The 17,911-nt window shown below is 40.0% G+C and overlaps 1 protein-coding gene and 1 pseudogene across 1 annotated transcript in view; one reads left to right on the top strand and one right to left on the bottom strand.

Moving 5' to 3' along the window:
- LOC119536236 (fatty acid desaturase 2-like protein FADS2B) overlaps nucleotides 1-4,062 on the top strand; it is a 34,309-nt gene extending 30,247 nt beyond the window's left edge. Inside the window, exons 10-12 of the mRNA XM_037838952.1 lie at nucleotides 1,340-1,419; nucleotides 2,612-2,737; nucleotides 3,997-4,062. Of these exons, the coding sequence (XP_037694880.1) occupies nucleotides 1,340-1,419; nucleotides 2,612-2,737; nucleotides 3,997-4,048 (258 nt within the window). The 3' untranslated portion in view covers nucleotides 4,049-4,062. The remainder of the gene's footprint in view (nucleotides 1-1,339; nucleotides 1,420-2,611; nucleotides 2,738-3,996) is intronic.
- Nucleotides 4,063-5,849: 1,787 nt separating this feature from the next.
- On the bottom strand, nucleotides 5,850-12,735 carry LOC119536666 (annotated as a pseudogene).
- Nucleotides 12,736-17,911: the final 5,176 nt, after the last annotated feature.

Genomic DNA, 17,911 nt, shown 5'->3' with positions numbered 1-17,911 from the left:
GACTCTTGAATCATAGCACTCCTCCAAGTGAATCTGAGACTCCTAGAATTACAGAATAATTTTACAACTAGGAGGACCTGGGAATTGTCTCATTCCATTTAAAAGATAAAGCAACTCAAGAGGGGAAATGGCCTCTTCTCCAAACATGCCATTAATGTTGAACAGAGTTGTGACCATCCTAAAACACCCCTACATTCTAAGATGAATGTCCTTTCCACTGAGCCATGTTGCAATTGACTGGGAAAACCAATCATTATACTGATTCCTTCTCCAAGCTCATACCTACAACTAAGTGGACCCACTGGAGGGCATAGAGCAGTGGTTCTGAAACTTTTTGGTCTCAGGATAACTTTATGTTCAAAAATTATTGAGAATCTCAAAGAGCTTTTATTTATGTAGGTTATATCTGCTGCTGGTTACAGTATTAGAAATTAGAAGCAGGACATTTTTAAATATTTTATTTTCTTATCCATTTTGAAATCACAAGAATAAGACCAATACATATTAACGCCAGAGTGCTGATATCGTCACATGTTTTGTAGCCTCTGAAAAATTCCACTGCACAAGTATGAGAGTATGAGAATAAAAAGGGCAAATAATGTGTTAGAAGTATTATGAAATTAATTTTGACCTTGTGGATTCCCTGTTAAGGGTCCTGGGGAACCTCATGGTTCCTTGAGCCACACTTTGAGGAACACTGGCATAGAGCTCCTCAGAAATAACAACAATCCTAGCTAGAATTAAACCTTGAAAGTGTGTTGAATAAGATGATGATCATGGGCATTATTAATCATTTTTGTATGATTAGTCCCCTTGGCAGTCTGGAAAAGCCCATGAACTTGTTTTCAGGATAATGTTTTTTAATGAATAAAATAAAATACATGAGATTACAAAGGAAGCCACTCACATTGAAATACACTTCCATCCACAGAGCCCTTGTTAGAACCCTTGATTGCTTTACCTTTCATTTAGAAGTCTTTCCAGTCCATCCTATGGGACTTTAATCCCTACAATCTCATTTCCATCTACCAAATTCTATGAAACACCCAGTCCTCAGCCACAACACCTTAGTCTTTGCCATTTCCAGGGTCTGCTAGTGGCTTAGTCCCCTCAACTCTTTCATAGGTCTTGCTTTGTAGATACATCTTAGCAAAATGCTGTGTTGGCCTTAATCTCCTTCAGACCTCTGAATGTATATCCTTTATATCCCTTACAGTGTCTTATACAAAGTACATACTCTATAAGCATTTGTTGAAAGACTGATGGAATAAAAAAATAAACATTTCTTTGCTAGACACTTGAGCCCATTTATATCTAATGTAAGACTTTTTCTTTGCAGGTCTTGGCCACCTGTAATATTGAGCAGTCCTTTTTCAATGACTGGTTCACTGGGCATCTGAACTTCCAAATTGAACACCAGTGAGTAATAGAAACAGTCCAGGATAGGAGCAAGGACAGTTACTGGTAACAGGTCCTCATAAAGGCCAGAACAAAGCCCTCAGGGTCTCAGAGAAAAAAATATAAGCCAGGCTCCTTCAAACATTGCCATCTTTCTAGGAGGCTCAATGGTAAGGGGAGGAGAAAGACAAGAAGGAGGCATGACACTTGTAAGTAAATGAAGTGGAATATTGGAAATGTACCAGTGACTCAGTTTCCAGGTTCCTACGGGCTTAGCTATTGGTGATTGTTTCCTTTGCATTTGGTTTGTTTCTGAACCCTCCCAAAATTATACTACTTGGGTAACCAAGTTGTGTTGAAACTTAATTAAAATTTAATTTAAATTTTTATCTCTTTAGAGCTGAGGTTACAAACCCTCAACAATGTAAGCCAGTCTCTGAGGCAATTTCCAAATGGCATCTAGAAATACTTTACCAATGGGTTAGTTAGATGAATATGTCTTAAAGAAAGAGAAACTCTGAGATTCAACATCTCCAGAATATTCAGGAGAGATCTTTTCTGGGTCCTCTTTACTTTGCCATTTCTGGGATCGACAGAGAGGAGAGATTTTACACCTATTCATGGATTTTCTTGCCCTTGCTTCATATTCATTCTTAAGAGCTTCAGCAAAACAAGAAAGGATTATTACTGATATTTTATCAATGACAAACTCAAAACACAAGAAGGTCACCTGGCTGATTAGTGAAAAACCTTGGATGAAAAACACACATCTCCTCACTTCTTATTGCTCCCCTAAGACTTTTCCCCATATACCAGGACTGGAACTTTTGAATGCTCATCTATTCATGGGTCAAGGGTTGACTTATTAAAGGGAGAGAGAGAGACCTTCACCTCTCCTAGACAATTCAAAATGATCAATAACCCTATACCCTTTATTTGACCTGGCCAAAAATAAACATATTTAATGGGACTAGTATTTATTCTTTTTTGCATTTCCCAAACATTTGCAGCCCACAGAGCTCATGAAGGTGTTACATGATAAAATGATAGTGTTTGGGTCACAGTTTTTGAACTGCCCAGGAAAAAAATGTATTGTGCAAGGTCAAGGTTGGGACTGTATTACTGATATGATTTTATTTGGTAATAGGAAAAGAAAACATCTTTGGGTTTCTCCTTAGGTCTAAACCCAAGTCTCCCTTGTCTCCTTCCTTAGTCTGTTTCCCACAATGCCACGGCATAATTACCACAAGGTGGCACCTCTGGTGAAGTCACTGTGCAAGAAGCATGGATTGCAGTACGTGAATAAGTCCATGTTGAAGGCGCTTGGCGATATACCCAGGTAATAACATCCTCTCTCAGTTCACATCTCTCATTGCCCTCCTCATTATTGGGGTCCCCATACTATTCACTGGCTTTTGAAGCATTCATCCAACAGTCATTGATTAAGGGGCACCCACTTGCCCAGAAGGTACAGAAGGCTCAACAGAGAATAATAACAACCACCACGATGGCATCAATCCCACTTACCCACTTCCTTGTAGGTATTCTTAGGGAAACTGCTTTACTGCCATACTAGATTTTAAGCTTCTTGAAACCAGGGTGATATGTTAACTATGTCTCTCCCAGAAGGCCTTGTACATGCTTTAGAACTCAAGTGGTAGAAGGGACTCTCAAGTCATCAGCTCCAGGGTTGCAAACTTAAGATGCTTAGATGCCTGTAGGGTTTGCAGGGACTTCAATGTGTGAACCAGCTGGAGTGACCGACCAAGATGTGTGGGGCTGCAGGAACTGAAAATCCACCCTCCTTCTTTGGGCATTCACATACAATTTCCTAAAGAACACTGAGCCCATCAAATTAACAGCCAGTTACATACACATTTTGTTTCCAGGTGGAGAAATTAGAATTTTTAAAAGATTCCTTTTGCTTGGGGGAACAAAAAGAAAGAATCATGTATGAGGCCTGGTGTTCCAGCTTTGGACTCACCACAGCTCCCCACCTCCCTCTGTACCCACCAGGCATTATATTTGGTGCATGCTCTTGCAGCACTTGGTTCTCTTCACTCCTGATCTTCATCATAATAGGGATTTGATAATATATTGGGTAATAAATTGTTGCATATATGTCTCCCAAGCTAAACCAAGAGCTCCAAGTGGACAGGACTCACTTCTGTCCAATTCATTGTTACATTCCCAGAGTCTGGAAAAATATTTCACATTGTAAAACAGCTTGAGTAGGTAGATATAGATGGTGGGGTGATATACAGGTATATGCATGATTTTTTAGAGCTCAGAGTTTAGTTTGTTTGTTTGTTTATTTACTATTAGAGAAAAAGTTATGATGAAGGTTTGGGTACAGAAGACAATAAAATAGAAAAAAAACAAAACAAAACAAAACAAAAAAACCCAAGCTCATCCTTAATGGAAAGATGAATTTACCTGCTAAAAACAGTTCAGTGTATTTGACTCCTCTGCCAGGAGCCAGATAAACCTGAACATGACAAAGTTGCCTAAAACCAGGTATAGGAGCAAATGTCCCATCGAGGAGCTCCTTTACCTTCAAATCTCACCTCCTAATGATTTTGTTTACTCTTTTCACAGGGCCTTGAAGAAATCTGCAGCCCTCTGGATAGAAGCTTATTATGAGACATGATACAGAATATCAGCCTCAATGCTCATTTTTTTTTTTTTTTTTTTTTTTTTTTTTTTTTTTACCCTTCAGAAATTTAATCACTGACAAAAAATGTCCATCACTGATCCACTAGAGGCAACCAAAGAAGCATATTCGTTCACCCTAGAAAACTCCCAAAACAGACTTCACATTATCCCATCCCCAAAGTATATCATTTCCACCACTGGTCTATATAACTAAGCCATTAAATAGCCAATAATTTGTCCAATCCCCTCAAACAATAATCCTCAATGAGACACAGTAACAGATGCCCACAACCTCCCCTACTTAATAAATGATTTACCATCATTTTAAATTGAATACATTCTCTATCATGAAATTTCTGTATCTTCCTTACAGGATATCATCCTGCTAATAAAGACATTTCCCTATTGTTTTGTTTTTGTGACATTTCCCTCTCAATTCATGGTATTGTGGTTATGCTCAAATTCGGCATTGTGTTTCAGTGAACAGTACAGAGTAATTACATATCTAGTGATTCATTCCTATGGAGTCCACACTTTAAAGGATGATTTACAAATTAAGGCACTCCCATAATGAGTACATAGAATACCTCACATGTAATTACTCTGGCTTCCTTTCAGTGATAGATGAGGACTTTCAGCTTCCATTAGCTGTATATTGTGAGTAGTCTAATATGGCATATCATCACACAAACTACTTAGGGCTTTGCTACAAAGATGATATTCCTATGGGTTCTTTCCTGTACAAGTTTCCCTATATTAACTAAAATGGAGCTGATGACTAAGGGTGCTATCATACTGATTACACAGAATCCTTTCAGTATGTGAATTCTGTGATGTGTAAAGGTTAAAACTATGGATGAAATTTTTTCCATATTTCAGATGTTTAGTGTGAGTTGTCTCATTCCATCTAAGGTGAGAATACTGACTGAAACTGATGACATTCATTGACTTCCTCACAAGTTTGAATAATTCCATGTTGCCTAAGTTTAGAAAAATTAAGGCATTCCCATACAGATGACATTCTTATGGCTTCTGTCCACTGAGCCTTCTCTCATGTTGCCTGAGGGCAGAAGTATGAGCAAAATCTTTCCTACATAGATGATATTCCTGGGTTTTCTCTCCAGTCTAGTTCTCTCATGTTGTCTGAGGGTAGAACAATGACCGAAGGCCTTCCCATACATGTGACATTCATAAGATTTCTCTTCAGCTGTGTGTTCTCTCATGTGTGTAAGATTAGAATATTGCCCAAAGATTTTCCCACATAGATGGCATTCATAGGTTTTCTCTCCAGTGTGCATTCTCTCATGTTTAAGATTAAAATACCAAATTAAGGCTTTATCACATGTGTGGCATTCACCAGGATTCTCCAGAGTGTTCTCATGTTATCTGAGGGTAGAAAAATCAATGAAGGCTTTTTCACATGTATAGCATTCATAGGGTTTCACTCCAGTGTGAGATCTTTTATGCTGTTTAAGACTAGAAGACCAAGTGAAGGCTTTCCCACACAGATTACATTCATAGGTTTTCTCTCCAATGTGAGTTATGTTGTCTGAGGGCATAGATGCAAATGAAGGCTTTCCCACACATATGGCAATCATAGCGTTTCTCTCCAGTATGTGTTCTCTCATCTGAGGGCATAGATACAAATGAAGGCTTTCCCACAGGTATGACATTCATAGGGTTTCTCTCCAGTGTGAGTTCTCTCATGTCATTTGAGGCCAGAACAATCATTGAAGGCATTCCCACATATATGGCATTTATACAGTTTTTCTCCAGTATGTGTTCTCTCATGTTGCCTAAGATAAGAAAAATGACTGAAGGTTTTTCCCACATAGATGCCATTCAGGGCATTCCTCTCCAGTGTGTGTTCTCCCATGAGATCTAAGATAATAAGACTGGCTAAAGGCTTGCCCACATATATGGAATTTATGAGGTTTCTCTACAGTGTGTTCTCTCATGTCATCTAAGATGAGAATGTTGGCTGAAGGTTTTCCCATATAGGTGGCATTCATAGGGATATTCTCCAGTGTGTGTTCTCTCATGTATTCTAAGTGTAGAATAATGAATGAAGGCATTCCCACATGTATTGAATTCATAGGGTTGTCTCCAGAGTGAGTTCTCTCATTTTGTTCAAGATTAGAATATTGACTGAAAGCTTTTCCAGATATGTTACATTCATCAGGTTTTTCTCCAGTGTGTGCTCTCTCATGTTGTCTAAAGTCAGTAAATCCAATGAATGCTTTCCCACATAGAAAGCATTTGTATGGTTTATCTCCAGTTTGAGTTCTATTGTAGTTTTTGGCCAGTGTTTTTAATAAAGGCTTTAGCATTTCAATGGCACTCATAAGATTTACTTCTAGTGTGAATCAGCTTGTTTCTTAAGAGATGACTGGTCACTGAGGACTTTTCCAAGTGGCTTGCTTAAAGATGGTTTCTTTCTCATGGGAATTAATGCATGTTGAGTCACTGTGGATCTGAGGATGGAATCTTCTTGCAAATAATTACATTTAAAGAAATTCTTCTGAGCATGAGAAATATTTATAGGGTTTCTCTCCAGTGTGAGTTCTCCCATGATGTTGAAGATTAGAAGGATGAGTGAAGGCTTTCCCACATAGATTACATTCATAGGGTTTCTCTCCAGTGTGAGTTCTCTCATGTTGTCTCAGGGCATAGATGTCAAGGAAGGATTTCCCACATGTAAGACATTCATAGGGTTTCTCTCCAGTGTGAGTTGTCTCATGTCGTTTGAGGGTAGAACAATCATTGATGGCTTTCCCATATGAGTGACATTCATAGGGTTTCTCTACAGTGTGAGTTCTCTCATGCTGTCTGAGGGCATAGATATCAATGAAGGCCTTCCCACAGGTAAGGCATTCGTAGGGTTTCTCTCCAGTGTGAATTCTCTCATGTTGTTTGAGCCAAAAACAACCACTGAATGCTTTCCCACATATATGGCATTTATATGGTGTCTCTCCAGTGTGAGTTGTTTCATGTTGTTTGAGGGTAGAACAACCACTGATGGCTTTCCCACATATATGGCATTTATATGGTTTTCCTCCTGTGTGTATTCTCTCATGTTGCCTAAGAGAAGAAAAATGACTGAAGGTTTTCCCACATAGATGACATTCAGGGCATTCCTTTCCAGTGTGTGTTCTCTCATGATGTCTAAAATAATAAGATTGGCTGAATGCTTTCCCACAAATATGGCATTTATAAGGTTTCTCTCCAGTGTGTGTTCTCTCACGTCATCTAACATGAGAATATTGGCTGAAGGTTTTACCACATAGATGGCATTCATAGGGTTTCTCTCCAGTGTGTGTTCTCTCATGTACTCTAAGGGTAGAAAAATAAATGAAAGCTTTCCCACATGCATTGCATTCATAGGGTTTGTCTCCAGAGTGAGTTCTCTCATTTTGTTGAAGATTAGAAGATTGACTGAAGGCTTTTCCAGATAGGTTACATTCATTGGGTTTCTCTCCAGTGTTTGTTCTTGTGTTGTCTAAAATCAATAAATCCAATGACTGCTTTCCCACATAGAAAGCATTTGTATGGTTTATCTCCAGCTTGAGTTCTACTGTATTGTTTGTGGCCAGTGCTTTTAATAAAGGCTTTAGCATCTTGATGGCATTCATAGGATTTAATTCTAGTGTGAATCTGCTCATGTTTATTAAAAGATGACTGGTCACTGAGGAATTTTCCAAGTGGTTTTCTTAAATATGGTTTCTTTCTCATGGGAATTAATGCATGTTTGGTCACTTTGGATCTGCAGGTGGAATCCTCTTGCAAATAATTACACTGAAAGGTATTCTTCTGAGTGTGAGATATCTGGGCTCTGGTTTTGGAGACATTCATTTCCTTCTCTCCACACTCTCTCCCTGGGCCAGCTGGGAAAACATATTTGATTTGCAGACCTCACATCCCACTGAGAACAGATGATTGATATTCTCCAGCATCACTTCTCTGAACAGCTGTCTCTGGGATGTGTCTAGCAATGCCCACTCTTCCTGGGTGAAGTCTACACTTACATCTTTGAAGGACATTAACTCCTGTGGTTGCATTGTTAATAGCTCAGCTGACAACTGTCTTCCTTTGGATTTTCACTCAACAACCAGACAGGCAGTAGGTGAGCAAAGCTGGTATTCTCGGGCGGGTGCTGCCAGCGCACTCCCCCGCCCCACTCTAGACGAAGGGCGGCCAGGGTTCACACGGCCCGGGTGGCAGCGTCGCGCCTCTGGGAAGCCCTCCGCCCGCACCGGGCCAGCGACCAGTTCCCGCCAGCTGAGAGGCGGCCTGCGGGAACAATGGACTCTGGAGAGCTCAATTACGAGAGGTGAACAATGTACTCACTTAACTCGCCCTCGCCATCTTATTTGCGACCCGGCCGCATGGCGTGCCCCAGGCTGTTACTCTCTTTGTCCTCAATGCTCATTTAATCGCATCTCTGAAGGGGGTTGGTGAAGGTGCAAGAGGTCTTCCCTGCTTAACTGCCAGTGCCATTGGCATGTCTCAGTGTGCCAGGAGTGCAAAGCCCAAGGATGATAACAGCTTCCTCAAAGTCTTCTCTAAGAAACAGAGGAAGCACAGATGACTTTGGCCGGGGTGACAAAAGGGAAATGGGAGTCCAGTGGTTTTATTTTTTCAGTAAGATCTTGAACTTAGTCCTACCAAGAGATATTAGTTGGATCATCTCTGCCAAGGGGGTATAAACATAGGAATCAAGTAAAAGTTTTACTGATGAAATGGACAAAGTGGGCCAAAGGAGAAATATCTGATAAGGGTATGTTGGAAAATATTGTGGTTGCTCTTAGAAAGGAATCATGGATTTAAGAAGTACCTGCTGAGCACATATTTCTGCTGATTTCTTTTTAAAATTTGTGAACTTCTTTTCCATAAAAATTGAATATAATGAACATTAAAATCTCTTTAAATATTTCAATATTCACTTTGGAATTTTCATTATTGTAATTGTGTATGTATAATTAGTGTGTGTATACATTTTGATTCCAAGGGGAGAAATTAGAATTTCTATTTAATCTCTTAAAGAAATTTCCTGCATCCAGTACCAATGGCAACTGATCAAGCAGGTTAAGATTCTATATTTAAAGGGTGTTCTGTGTTCTGCTAAGGTCCCCAGGGATGACATTTGACCACCTACTCCCTAGCTCCCACAGCAGAACCACTATACCTCATTATCAGGTGACCCTGATGAAAGAAAGATCTTGTTTTCTATACGTTGGCCCCAGTCTGTGTCAAGGCATTCTTCTAGCATGGCTCCAAATTTAACATGTCTTAGGATGATAGTGATCTCACCAATACCAATGCTGGAAAGGTTAGTGGGCATTCTCAGTAGCACACTGAACTCTAGTGTCTATACTTTTTCTCATCTATTCATGGGGGACATGGTTCAAGCTGACGTCAGTCTGCAGGGTGTGAAAGCACAACATGACAGGCTTCCTTTCCCAGATCCCGATAAGTCAACACTGTTGGTTTATGTCAGTTGTCTTTAATCCTACTAGTAAGCATTCATTTCTTTACGCCAAACTCTGCCAAAAAAACACAAAAAAGTAAAAAAAAATTAATATTTAAAAAAACACTTCTTGTTCATGTTTCTTAATTAAATCCCCAGTGAAGGACAACACATTTAATCACTCACAGCTCCTGGGAAGTTAGCCATGCATATCAAAGTTAAAAAAACAAGAATCCATTGCCTGGGAGGAAGGAGCCTTGAATGGCCATAGTGTTAAGTAGGGAAGAGGTAGGCAGGGGATGAGAAGAATGAAAAGTTCTGTTGACTTCATGATTAAGATGAGTCCCAGATGGACTGCAGCAAGTCCCAGATGAATCTGCAGCAAGAGCCCAGATTCTTCTGCTTGTAGATATATAGATGATTCCTCCTGCAGGAAATCAGTGTTGGAATTGGGAGTGGGATACTTTCTCTTGCCTGGCCTTACTCCCAGAGAGAAGCTCAAGCACTATTTATTCTCCTGGTGGTTAGAAATAGCAACAAGATCACTCCTTAGAAAAACTTGCTACCTCAAAGGCATTCCCCCTTCAGTGTCAAAACTAGTCCAACTTTGTAGTTCTCCAAATGGAGTTGGTTACTGTTCAACTTTCATTTAGATAGATTATGTAGGGAGGACATGTGATATCAGTTCTTAGAAAGTGCTGGGTAAGAACTAAAATTTACTCCTTCAGTAAACACTTGATGATCAGCTTAATGGTTTGTTGGTCAAAAAAAATCATTTTCCTGAATTCAATATCTCAAATGATTTTTCTCTCTCAACTATGGTGACTGATATTTGCATTTGGCAGAGAAAGTGACTGGGTATTTATGTTGCCTGTTCAGTTAGCTTCCCAGAGGTGGTGAACCAAATGCCTGCTGCTTTCAGAACTCCCTAGACCACCAAGCACTGGGTTAAAATTTAGAATATCGATCCTCCAGATCATTTAATTTCTGTTCTTTGTGCTCTATAGCCCTCTACTCTATGGCCATATAAATGAAGGTGGCTTAATTAAATAGGCTCCTGCCTCTTTAAACTAAATGACACCTGGGAGTTATGTTAGTCCTTCCCAAAACCTCCAATAGCTTCCCATGGCTCTTGGAATAAAGACTAAACCCCAACATTGCCAGAGACTTTGCCTGCATTGGCTCTTTCCACTGAGCTCCCCCCACCACCACCAAAGACTTCCCCCCCACTGCCCTTTGCTTTGGCCTCTCTGGTTTCTTTCAAGTCACCCCACTCCCTTCTGCCACAAGTTCTTTCCTCCTGATTCCAGTGTCTGAACGTCTCTGTCACCCTCCTTGGCCCCACTCTACTCACCTGCAGATCTCAGTGCCATTATCACATCCTCAGGGAAGCTTTCCCAGGCTTCCCGTACTAAACCAAGGACTCCTGGGATATGCTCTGTAGCAATTACCACAGGTATCAGTTTACATTCATTTTTTTTATGATTCCTTAACTAATTGTTTGTCTTCCCCCTTCAAACTGCAATATCCATGAGGGCAGGGACTGCCTGACATATTGGAACACAATAAAGAGACTGGAAGGAAGGATGGAAGGACCAGAGGGAGAGAGGGTAGGAAAGAGATGCTAATTCTAAGGGACTCCAAACAAAAAAGGTTTCATGGCTGCTCTCATCCTTGTGTTTAACAACTCAACATGAGGATTCTCCTGACCCTTAATTTTTACTGCTGCAGCTTAAGTTTATATTCCATAGCTAGAGAATCATTTAAAAGGCTTTTTTTTTTATCTTCATTTTATTGAGATATATTCACATACCACGCAGTCATACAAAACAAATCGTACTTTCGATTATTTATAGTACCATTACATAGTTGTACATTCATCACCTAAATCAATCCCTGACACCTTCATTAGCACACACACAAAAATAACAAGAATAATAATTAGAGTGAAAAAGAGCAATTGAAGTAAAAAAGAACACTGGGTACCTTTGTCTGTTTGTTTCCTTCCCCTATTTTTCTACTCATCCATCCATAAACTAGACAAAGTGGAGTGTGGTCCTTATGGCTTTCCCAATCCCATTGTCACCCCTCATAAGCTACATTTTTATACAACTGTCTTCGAGATTCATGGGTTCTGGGTTGTAGTTTGATAGTTTCAGGTATCCACCACCAGCTACCCCAATTCTTTAGAACCTAAAAAGGGTTGTCTAAAGTGTGCATAAGAAAGGCTTTCTTTTTAATTGAAAGATTTTTTTCTGATCATAAAAATATGTTGATATACTTCCTTCTAATTAAATAGAAAAATTTTATCAAATATATGAGAAGCACTTTGGTATTCTAACTTGTTTTGTAAATGATCATCAGTATTTATGAGCAGCAAATAAGCAGTAAGTACTGTGTTATGCCCTTTGTGGCCAGTGCCCATTTAATCATCACATGAGGCAGCTGCTATAAATTATCCTCATTTTAAGGATGAAAACACTGAAATTGAAAGAGGTCAAGCAGCTTGCCTGCGGCAGTGGGTAGGAAGTGATGGGGTAAAGGTTTAGACCCAGCACTGCCTTACTCCACAGTCACTGCTTCTTAAATTGCCATGTAGGAAACTCAAAGTAAGAGGGAGTAAGTGGCATTAGAAGACATGCAGCTGACTTTTGGAGAATTTCTCTGTTAGCTTCCCAGGAGCTGATGGAACGAGCATAAAGGCAAGTAAATTTCCACTCGGTGAGAACAGGCAGCCAGAGGAGGGAGGCGAAAGGAGCTTGTGACAAACACAGCATTTTCTTAGAAAGGGTCCTTGCTGACCAACTTCTACTTGCCAGTCCTAAAAGAGAGTCTGTGCACAGAACTATGGGGATCCAGTTCAGAGGAGTCAAACTGACTTAACCTTTAAGAAGAGACTGCGTTAAATACAAGGAACAGGATGGAGAAATGGATTTGAGATTTTGTGGCAAAATGGTGTGAATTCAATGCAGGGAAAACTCATCTTCCCTGTGGCTATCTGCATGCAGTCTTCCTGGAGACCCTATTTCCTCTGTAGCTTCATTCCCATTGGTAAAATTAGGTGGTGAGAAATTGCCCACATTTTTACTCAAACATTAAGGAAGGATGATGAAATTAGAAATCAGGCACCTAGATTATAATTTCAGCTCCCTAATTTATTACCCTATTATGAGCTTGGTCAGGTCACTCACGTACTTCATACTGCCAGTCTCCATAGACGTGAAATGGGTGTGGCCCTGAATACAACCTGCATCGTGGCATGACTCTGACCACCAAACCAAATGACTGGAATGATTCCACAAGCTGGGAACACCCATTCAGATGCTGCTTATTGTTAGGATTATAGAGAGGGTTCCTCCCGCCATAGGCACACCCAAAATGCAAGAAAGCCACAGAGCCACACAGGCCCACAGGACGGAAAGACAAATTATCATTTTAATAACGAGAGGGCACCTCCCCCCAGAGGAGGGGCTTATGAATTACAAGTGAGAAAATGATTTCTCCTGTCTCAACAGGTTAACACCCAGAAGCCAAGCTCTGCACCTCGTTTCACTGTACTAAATTTCCTGGGACCAGCATTTAGACTCCAGGCTCTAGGGGGAGAAGCCCAGGAGTTCTGCTTACCCAGACTTTGGGTTAACCATGAGAATGCACGATTCTCATTGTTGGAAATCCTACCAAACGTAAATATACCAGTTGTTGCTTAACTGGCACATAACTGTTGCTTTCTTGATGGTTTCTTTGCTAATTATCTACCTTTCTAATACAATCCTAAAGGTACAGAAAGTATGCGAGATTGTACTAAAACTCTGCTGAAGGCAGGAACATACTCAGGTACTCTTTATTCCCCAACATTGTTTATAAAAGTCTGCAAACAAACAACAAAGATGAAATAATTTTACAGTGAACATCTGTATAGTTCTCACCTAGATTTCAACATTAACATTTTAGTAAATTTGGTTTATCCCATGTCTGCCCATCTACCCACCATTAACTCAGCTTTTTTTTTTTTTTTTTTTTTTTTTTTTTTACTTACTTCAAAGTAAATTCCCAGGGGCTTACTTTTAGAAATAAACCTCAGAATATGAACACAACAAAATAGTTTTTCTTCCCCATAAAGAATTGGTAAAAAATGTGAAACACCTCGATCTTTAAAATAATATAATACAGTCTGCAAAATTAACTATTAACTCAAATCAGAAGAAACTTTCCCATGCATATATTCTCTCATTTGTTGACATTTATTGAGCACCTACTATGTGTCCAGTGATGTAAGCAACAAGGGCAGGAACCCTGCCTTCTTGGAGCCTCCATTCTACTGGAGAAGGCAGCCAATAAACAAGTAAATGGAAGAACCATATAAAGGGTGCTGTGAGAGATAGCAGGCAAGGGAATAGTTTAGATAAGGGGATCATGGAAGGTGCAGCTTAAAAGAATGTGAAGGAGCCTGCCTGACATCCTGATAAGTGGGATCATCAGAGATAAGTGCAAAGGCCCTGAGGCAGGAACAAGTTTCTGTTCAAAGGACAGAGTAGGAGGCCTACGTGGCTGTGGAGTAGTGTGCAAGGTTGTTTCCTCAGTGTCATGGATATAGTCTGACTTGGCTTCTCAGCAGCATTCAAAATAATTTTCTATTATTCATGTAAGACATTCGCACCAATAAAAAAGAATGAGCATTTAATATGCATCATGTACTCAGTTGTAATCCTCTAAACAGCCCAAAGAAGGAGTATTACTATTCCCATTTTACAAACCAGGACAGATCCAGAGAGAAACAGTGACTTGCCCAAAGCCACAGCTCATGGGAGCAGAGCCAGGGATTGCTTTGTAGCAGCTGGATCTTTAAAGGAATGTAATATAGGCACTTTGTCTTATTCCTCCAAGACCTGGGTTCTTTCTGCTTCACCCTCACTCCACACTGCCTCTACTTCAGTCACCTTGTCCTTGTCTCAACTTGCTCCTGTGGTTATATGTATTCAGTAGGTGAAAACAGTGTTTGTAAGAGTAGCATTCTCAAGAATCTGAGCTCATGTATTGTTTTCCAGTTAATTTGGGGATTTGACTTGAAGCCATTAGCTCTTCCCAGAACTTTCTGTCTTCTGGTCCAAGAAATTTACCATGGACACAACTTACATTTAATTGAAGGGAGTTCTGTCCACCATTCCACTCAGCAAAGGTGTACCCTGGAGTGAACATCAGATGGATGAATTGAATTTGCCTTTCTCTTTGTCACAATTGCATTGTGTATATGCAAAGCCATTTGCAACATAATTTATGGGTAATTTTAGGACTTCTCATAACTATTTTCTTCAGCTCTAAGAGCTGTGCAATCTTGGGAAAATTGCTTAACCTTTCTGTGTGCCTTGGTTTCTTCATCTATGAAATGGCACTTTAGTAGTATATACCTCACTAAATGTGCTAATATTTGTAAAGTGTTGGACAGCACCTTACATATAGCATCTGCTTAAATTATTATTATTCTGCTATTGCAGTTTTCACTTATCATATTAATTTTATCACTAAGCCCATGAAAAGACACAATTCTAATTATAGATCTTCAGTGCACAGCTCAGGCTGTCTCCTCTCTCCACTAAGTATTTCACTTTTATCTGGAATCTTTGATTCACTGCTCTAATCCCACCTGTAGGAATGAGGTTTAAAATGTCACTGTCCATCCCCCCCACCCCTGCAATTGACCTTGCTCCCTGCCCAGGCCCCTTTTATCCCATTCAGTGCCCATTTAACTATGGGCCAGGTGTACAAGGCAGGGGGATGTGAAGATAAGTAGAAGACTCTAGCTCTAACCTCTCAGAACTCCCAATCTTCCAGTGGGGGTGGAGGAGAACAATGTCCCATTCTCTTGGGAGAAGTTTCTTTTCAATAGAGGGTGTCTGTAAACCATAAACACAATTTGTAGAAAATACCTAGAGTGAGTTCCTCAGTGAATACAATGAAAAAACAACCATCTAGAGGAATTCTATGGATATACAGGTCACATGACCTGGTTTCAGGAAATTTTGATCCAGAAGTGGCATTAAGATATGGACACATATTTCTGAAGTACAAGAAACTAAAGTTTTAAGAATGTACAGGTAAAATGTAATAGAGTTGAACAAAAGGAGATGCTACACTTCATTGATAAAGGTCTAGCTAGAGAAGTATTTAAGGAGGGTTCTGAAGGATAAGTGGGATTTCCATGGAAAGAAAAGGGCGTGAGGGCACTTTAGGTAGAAGAAACAGCGTGTATAAAAGCAGAGGTGAAGAAGTTTGGGCATGTTCAGAAAACAAACTTTCTGGTTTGGGCAGAGTATAGAGTTTGTGTGAAGATTGCCATGGGAATTGCTCTCAGGGAAGAGACAAAGCTGTGAACACTGACTTAGATTGCCCCTTCACTTGTCTAACCCCATCTCATACCTTTCTCCTCTTTCTCTGTGCTTCAGCCACATGGGCCTTGTCTGGCATGCTTCCCACTACCACAGGACCTTTGCACATACTCCAGTCTCTGCCTGGAAAGCTCTATCTCCCCTTTTTGTCCTTCTGTGTCAGGTTAAGAATAATTGTTTTCAGAGAAGACCTGCCAGACTTAACTGAGCAGGCTAAGTTGCCCTTTATAGGCTCGCATGCCATGTGTACCTCACTGATGCAACTTATCTTTTCCTATGATGGAAGGGACCCTGCATGCTGTTATTTATCATTTTGTCATCAACCTCAGTTCATTGCTTGGCATAGAGTAGTTGCTCAATGAATATTTTTGTGAATTATTAATAAGTGAATGAGTGAATTACAGGAAAGGTAAATAAGCCTGGAAAGTTAAATTAGGTTCATATTGAAAAGAAAAAAAACAAAAAACATAACTGAAAATCTAGGCTGGAAAATATATACTAGGTGCAGTAGATTACATGGGTCCACAAAGACTCTACGAGCCTGGTGTAATTGGAACAGGGCTTTAGAAATACCCAACTTGAAGAAATGCAAAAGGAGAATTAGAATAATGAGGGTGAGGAGAGTAGGTAGATGGCTAAAGCAAGAACCTGGTGAGAGATGATGAGAACCTGAATTTGGCTGGTGGTAAAGAATATGAAATTGAAAGGGATCAATGAAAACGTTGTGGAGGCCGAGTCCACAGAACACGGCAAGTAGGGCAGCCTAAAGATGACCGTGGGTTTTGATTGTAGGTGGTGATGTTATCCAATAGAGACAAAGTAAATGGTTTGGGAATGAAACTGAAAGGTTGCTTTTAAACATACTAAGTTTGTTGTAATTAATAGGAAGTCCAAGTGGAAATGCCCAGCAGATACTTGGGAAAAATGTGGTCCTGGAATTTGGAAGGTCAAGAAGAATAAGAGATACCAACAGGGATATACTCTCCAAAGAGCTGATACATGAGGTCAGTGAGTGAAAGAGTAGAGGAGGAGACTCAATTTAACACATAGTCTCAAGGAAGTATTCACTCTAGTGGAGAGAGGAGAAAGTGGGACCAGCGATGCTAAAAATCAGCTGAGGCCTAACAAAAAAATCAAGAGAGTACATGATGCAGAAGGTGGGGGAGGAGAAAGTTTAGAGATGGAGCTAACAAAGTCAAAGACTGAGAGGAGGCATTAGCTAGAAAAGCCTATTTAATTTCAAGTTTGATTAACATTGGTCAATCTGAAACAGTTGAGTTGGGCTCATATCAAGAAGCAACTAAGCCTCTAGACTGAAGAAAGTGAACTGAACATGTCACTATGGTCTAAAAGGATTGTTTTGGTAACTTTTCAAAGTTTGGCATCATTTAAAACACAAAGATAAGGATCTTATATTTACTACCTCCAGTTTTTTTTTTTTAATTTTTTTCCAGTAATAACACAAACCTAAAATCTCAATATTTATATGGAATATAAGGATAAATTGAAAAGGATGTTTATCCCCCAAGATGACCCACCCAGAAACTGTGAAGGCCCAGTCCCCACCTGGCTAAGCAGAGAAATGGGGGATCAATATGTAAGCATATCAGGGTTTCCCAGCACATGGGCTTGAAAACTCTGGTCTATACCACCAAAGCACACATGCCTGGATTTCACTGCAAATCTTACTGGTAGAGATAATATTAACTTATTAAAAGACTGAGATACTAGAATGTCAGCCTGTGAACAGGCACTGCTCTGAGTCCCATAGACCCCTCTCCCAGCCACTCTATGTCTTCCCCCAGGACCCTCCAATCTGCCCCAAAATTAGGGTGGGTGAGTGGCAGGGTAGTAATTTTCTATACTATTGAAAGTTCCTTGTTGAATATACTGAGAAAGCAGCTTATTTCCAAAAAACAAATATCCTGTCCAAATTAAATTTCATGTCTATACCTTGGATGCACTGAAAGCACAATGGCGTAACCTTAGTGATGAAAACAATGATTAA

Source organism: Choloepus didactylus, chromosome 6, assembly GCF_015220235.1.
Source record: "Choloepus didactylus isolate mChoDid1 chromosome 6, mChoDid1.pri, whole genome shotgun sequence".
NCBI classification, from domain to species: Eukaryota; Metazoa; Chordata; class Mammalia; order Pilosa; family Megalonychidae; genus Choloepus; species Choloepus didactylus.
This window is presented reverse-complemented; position numbering and strand designations above follow the sequence as displayed.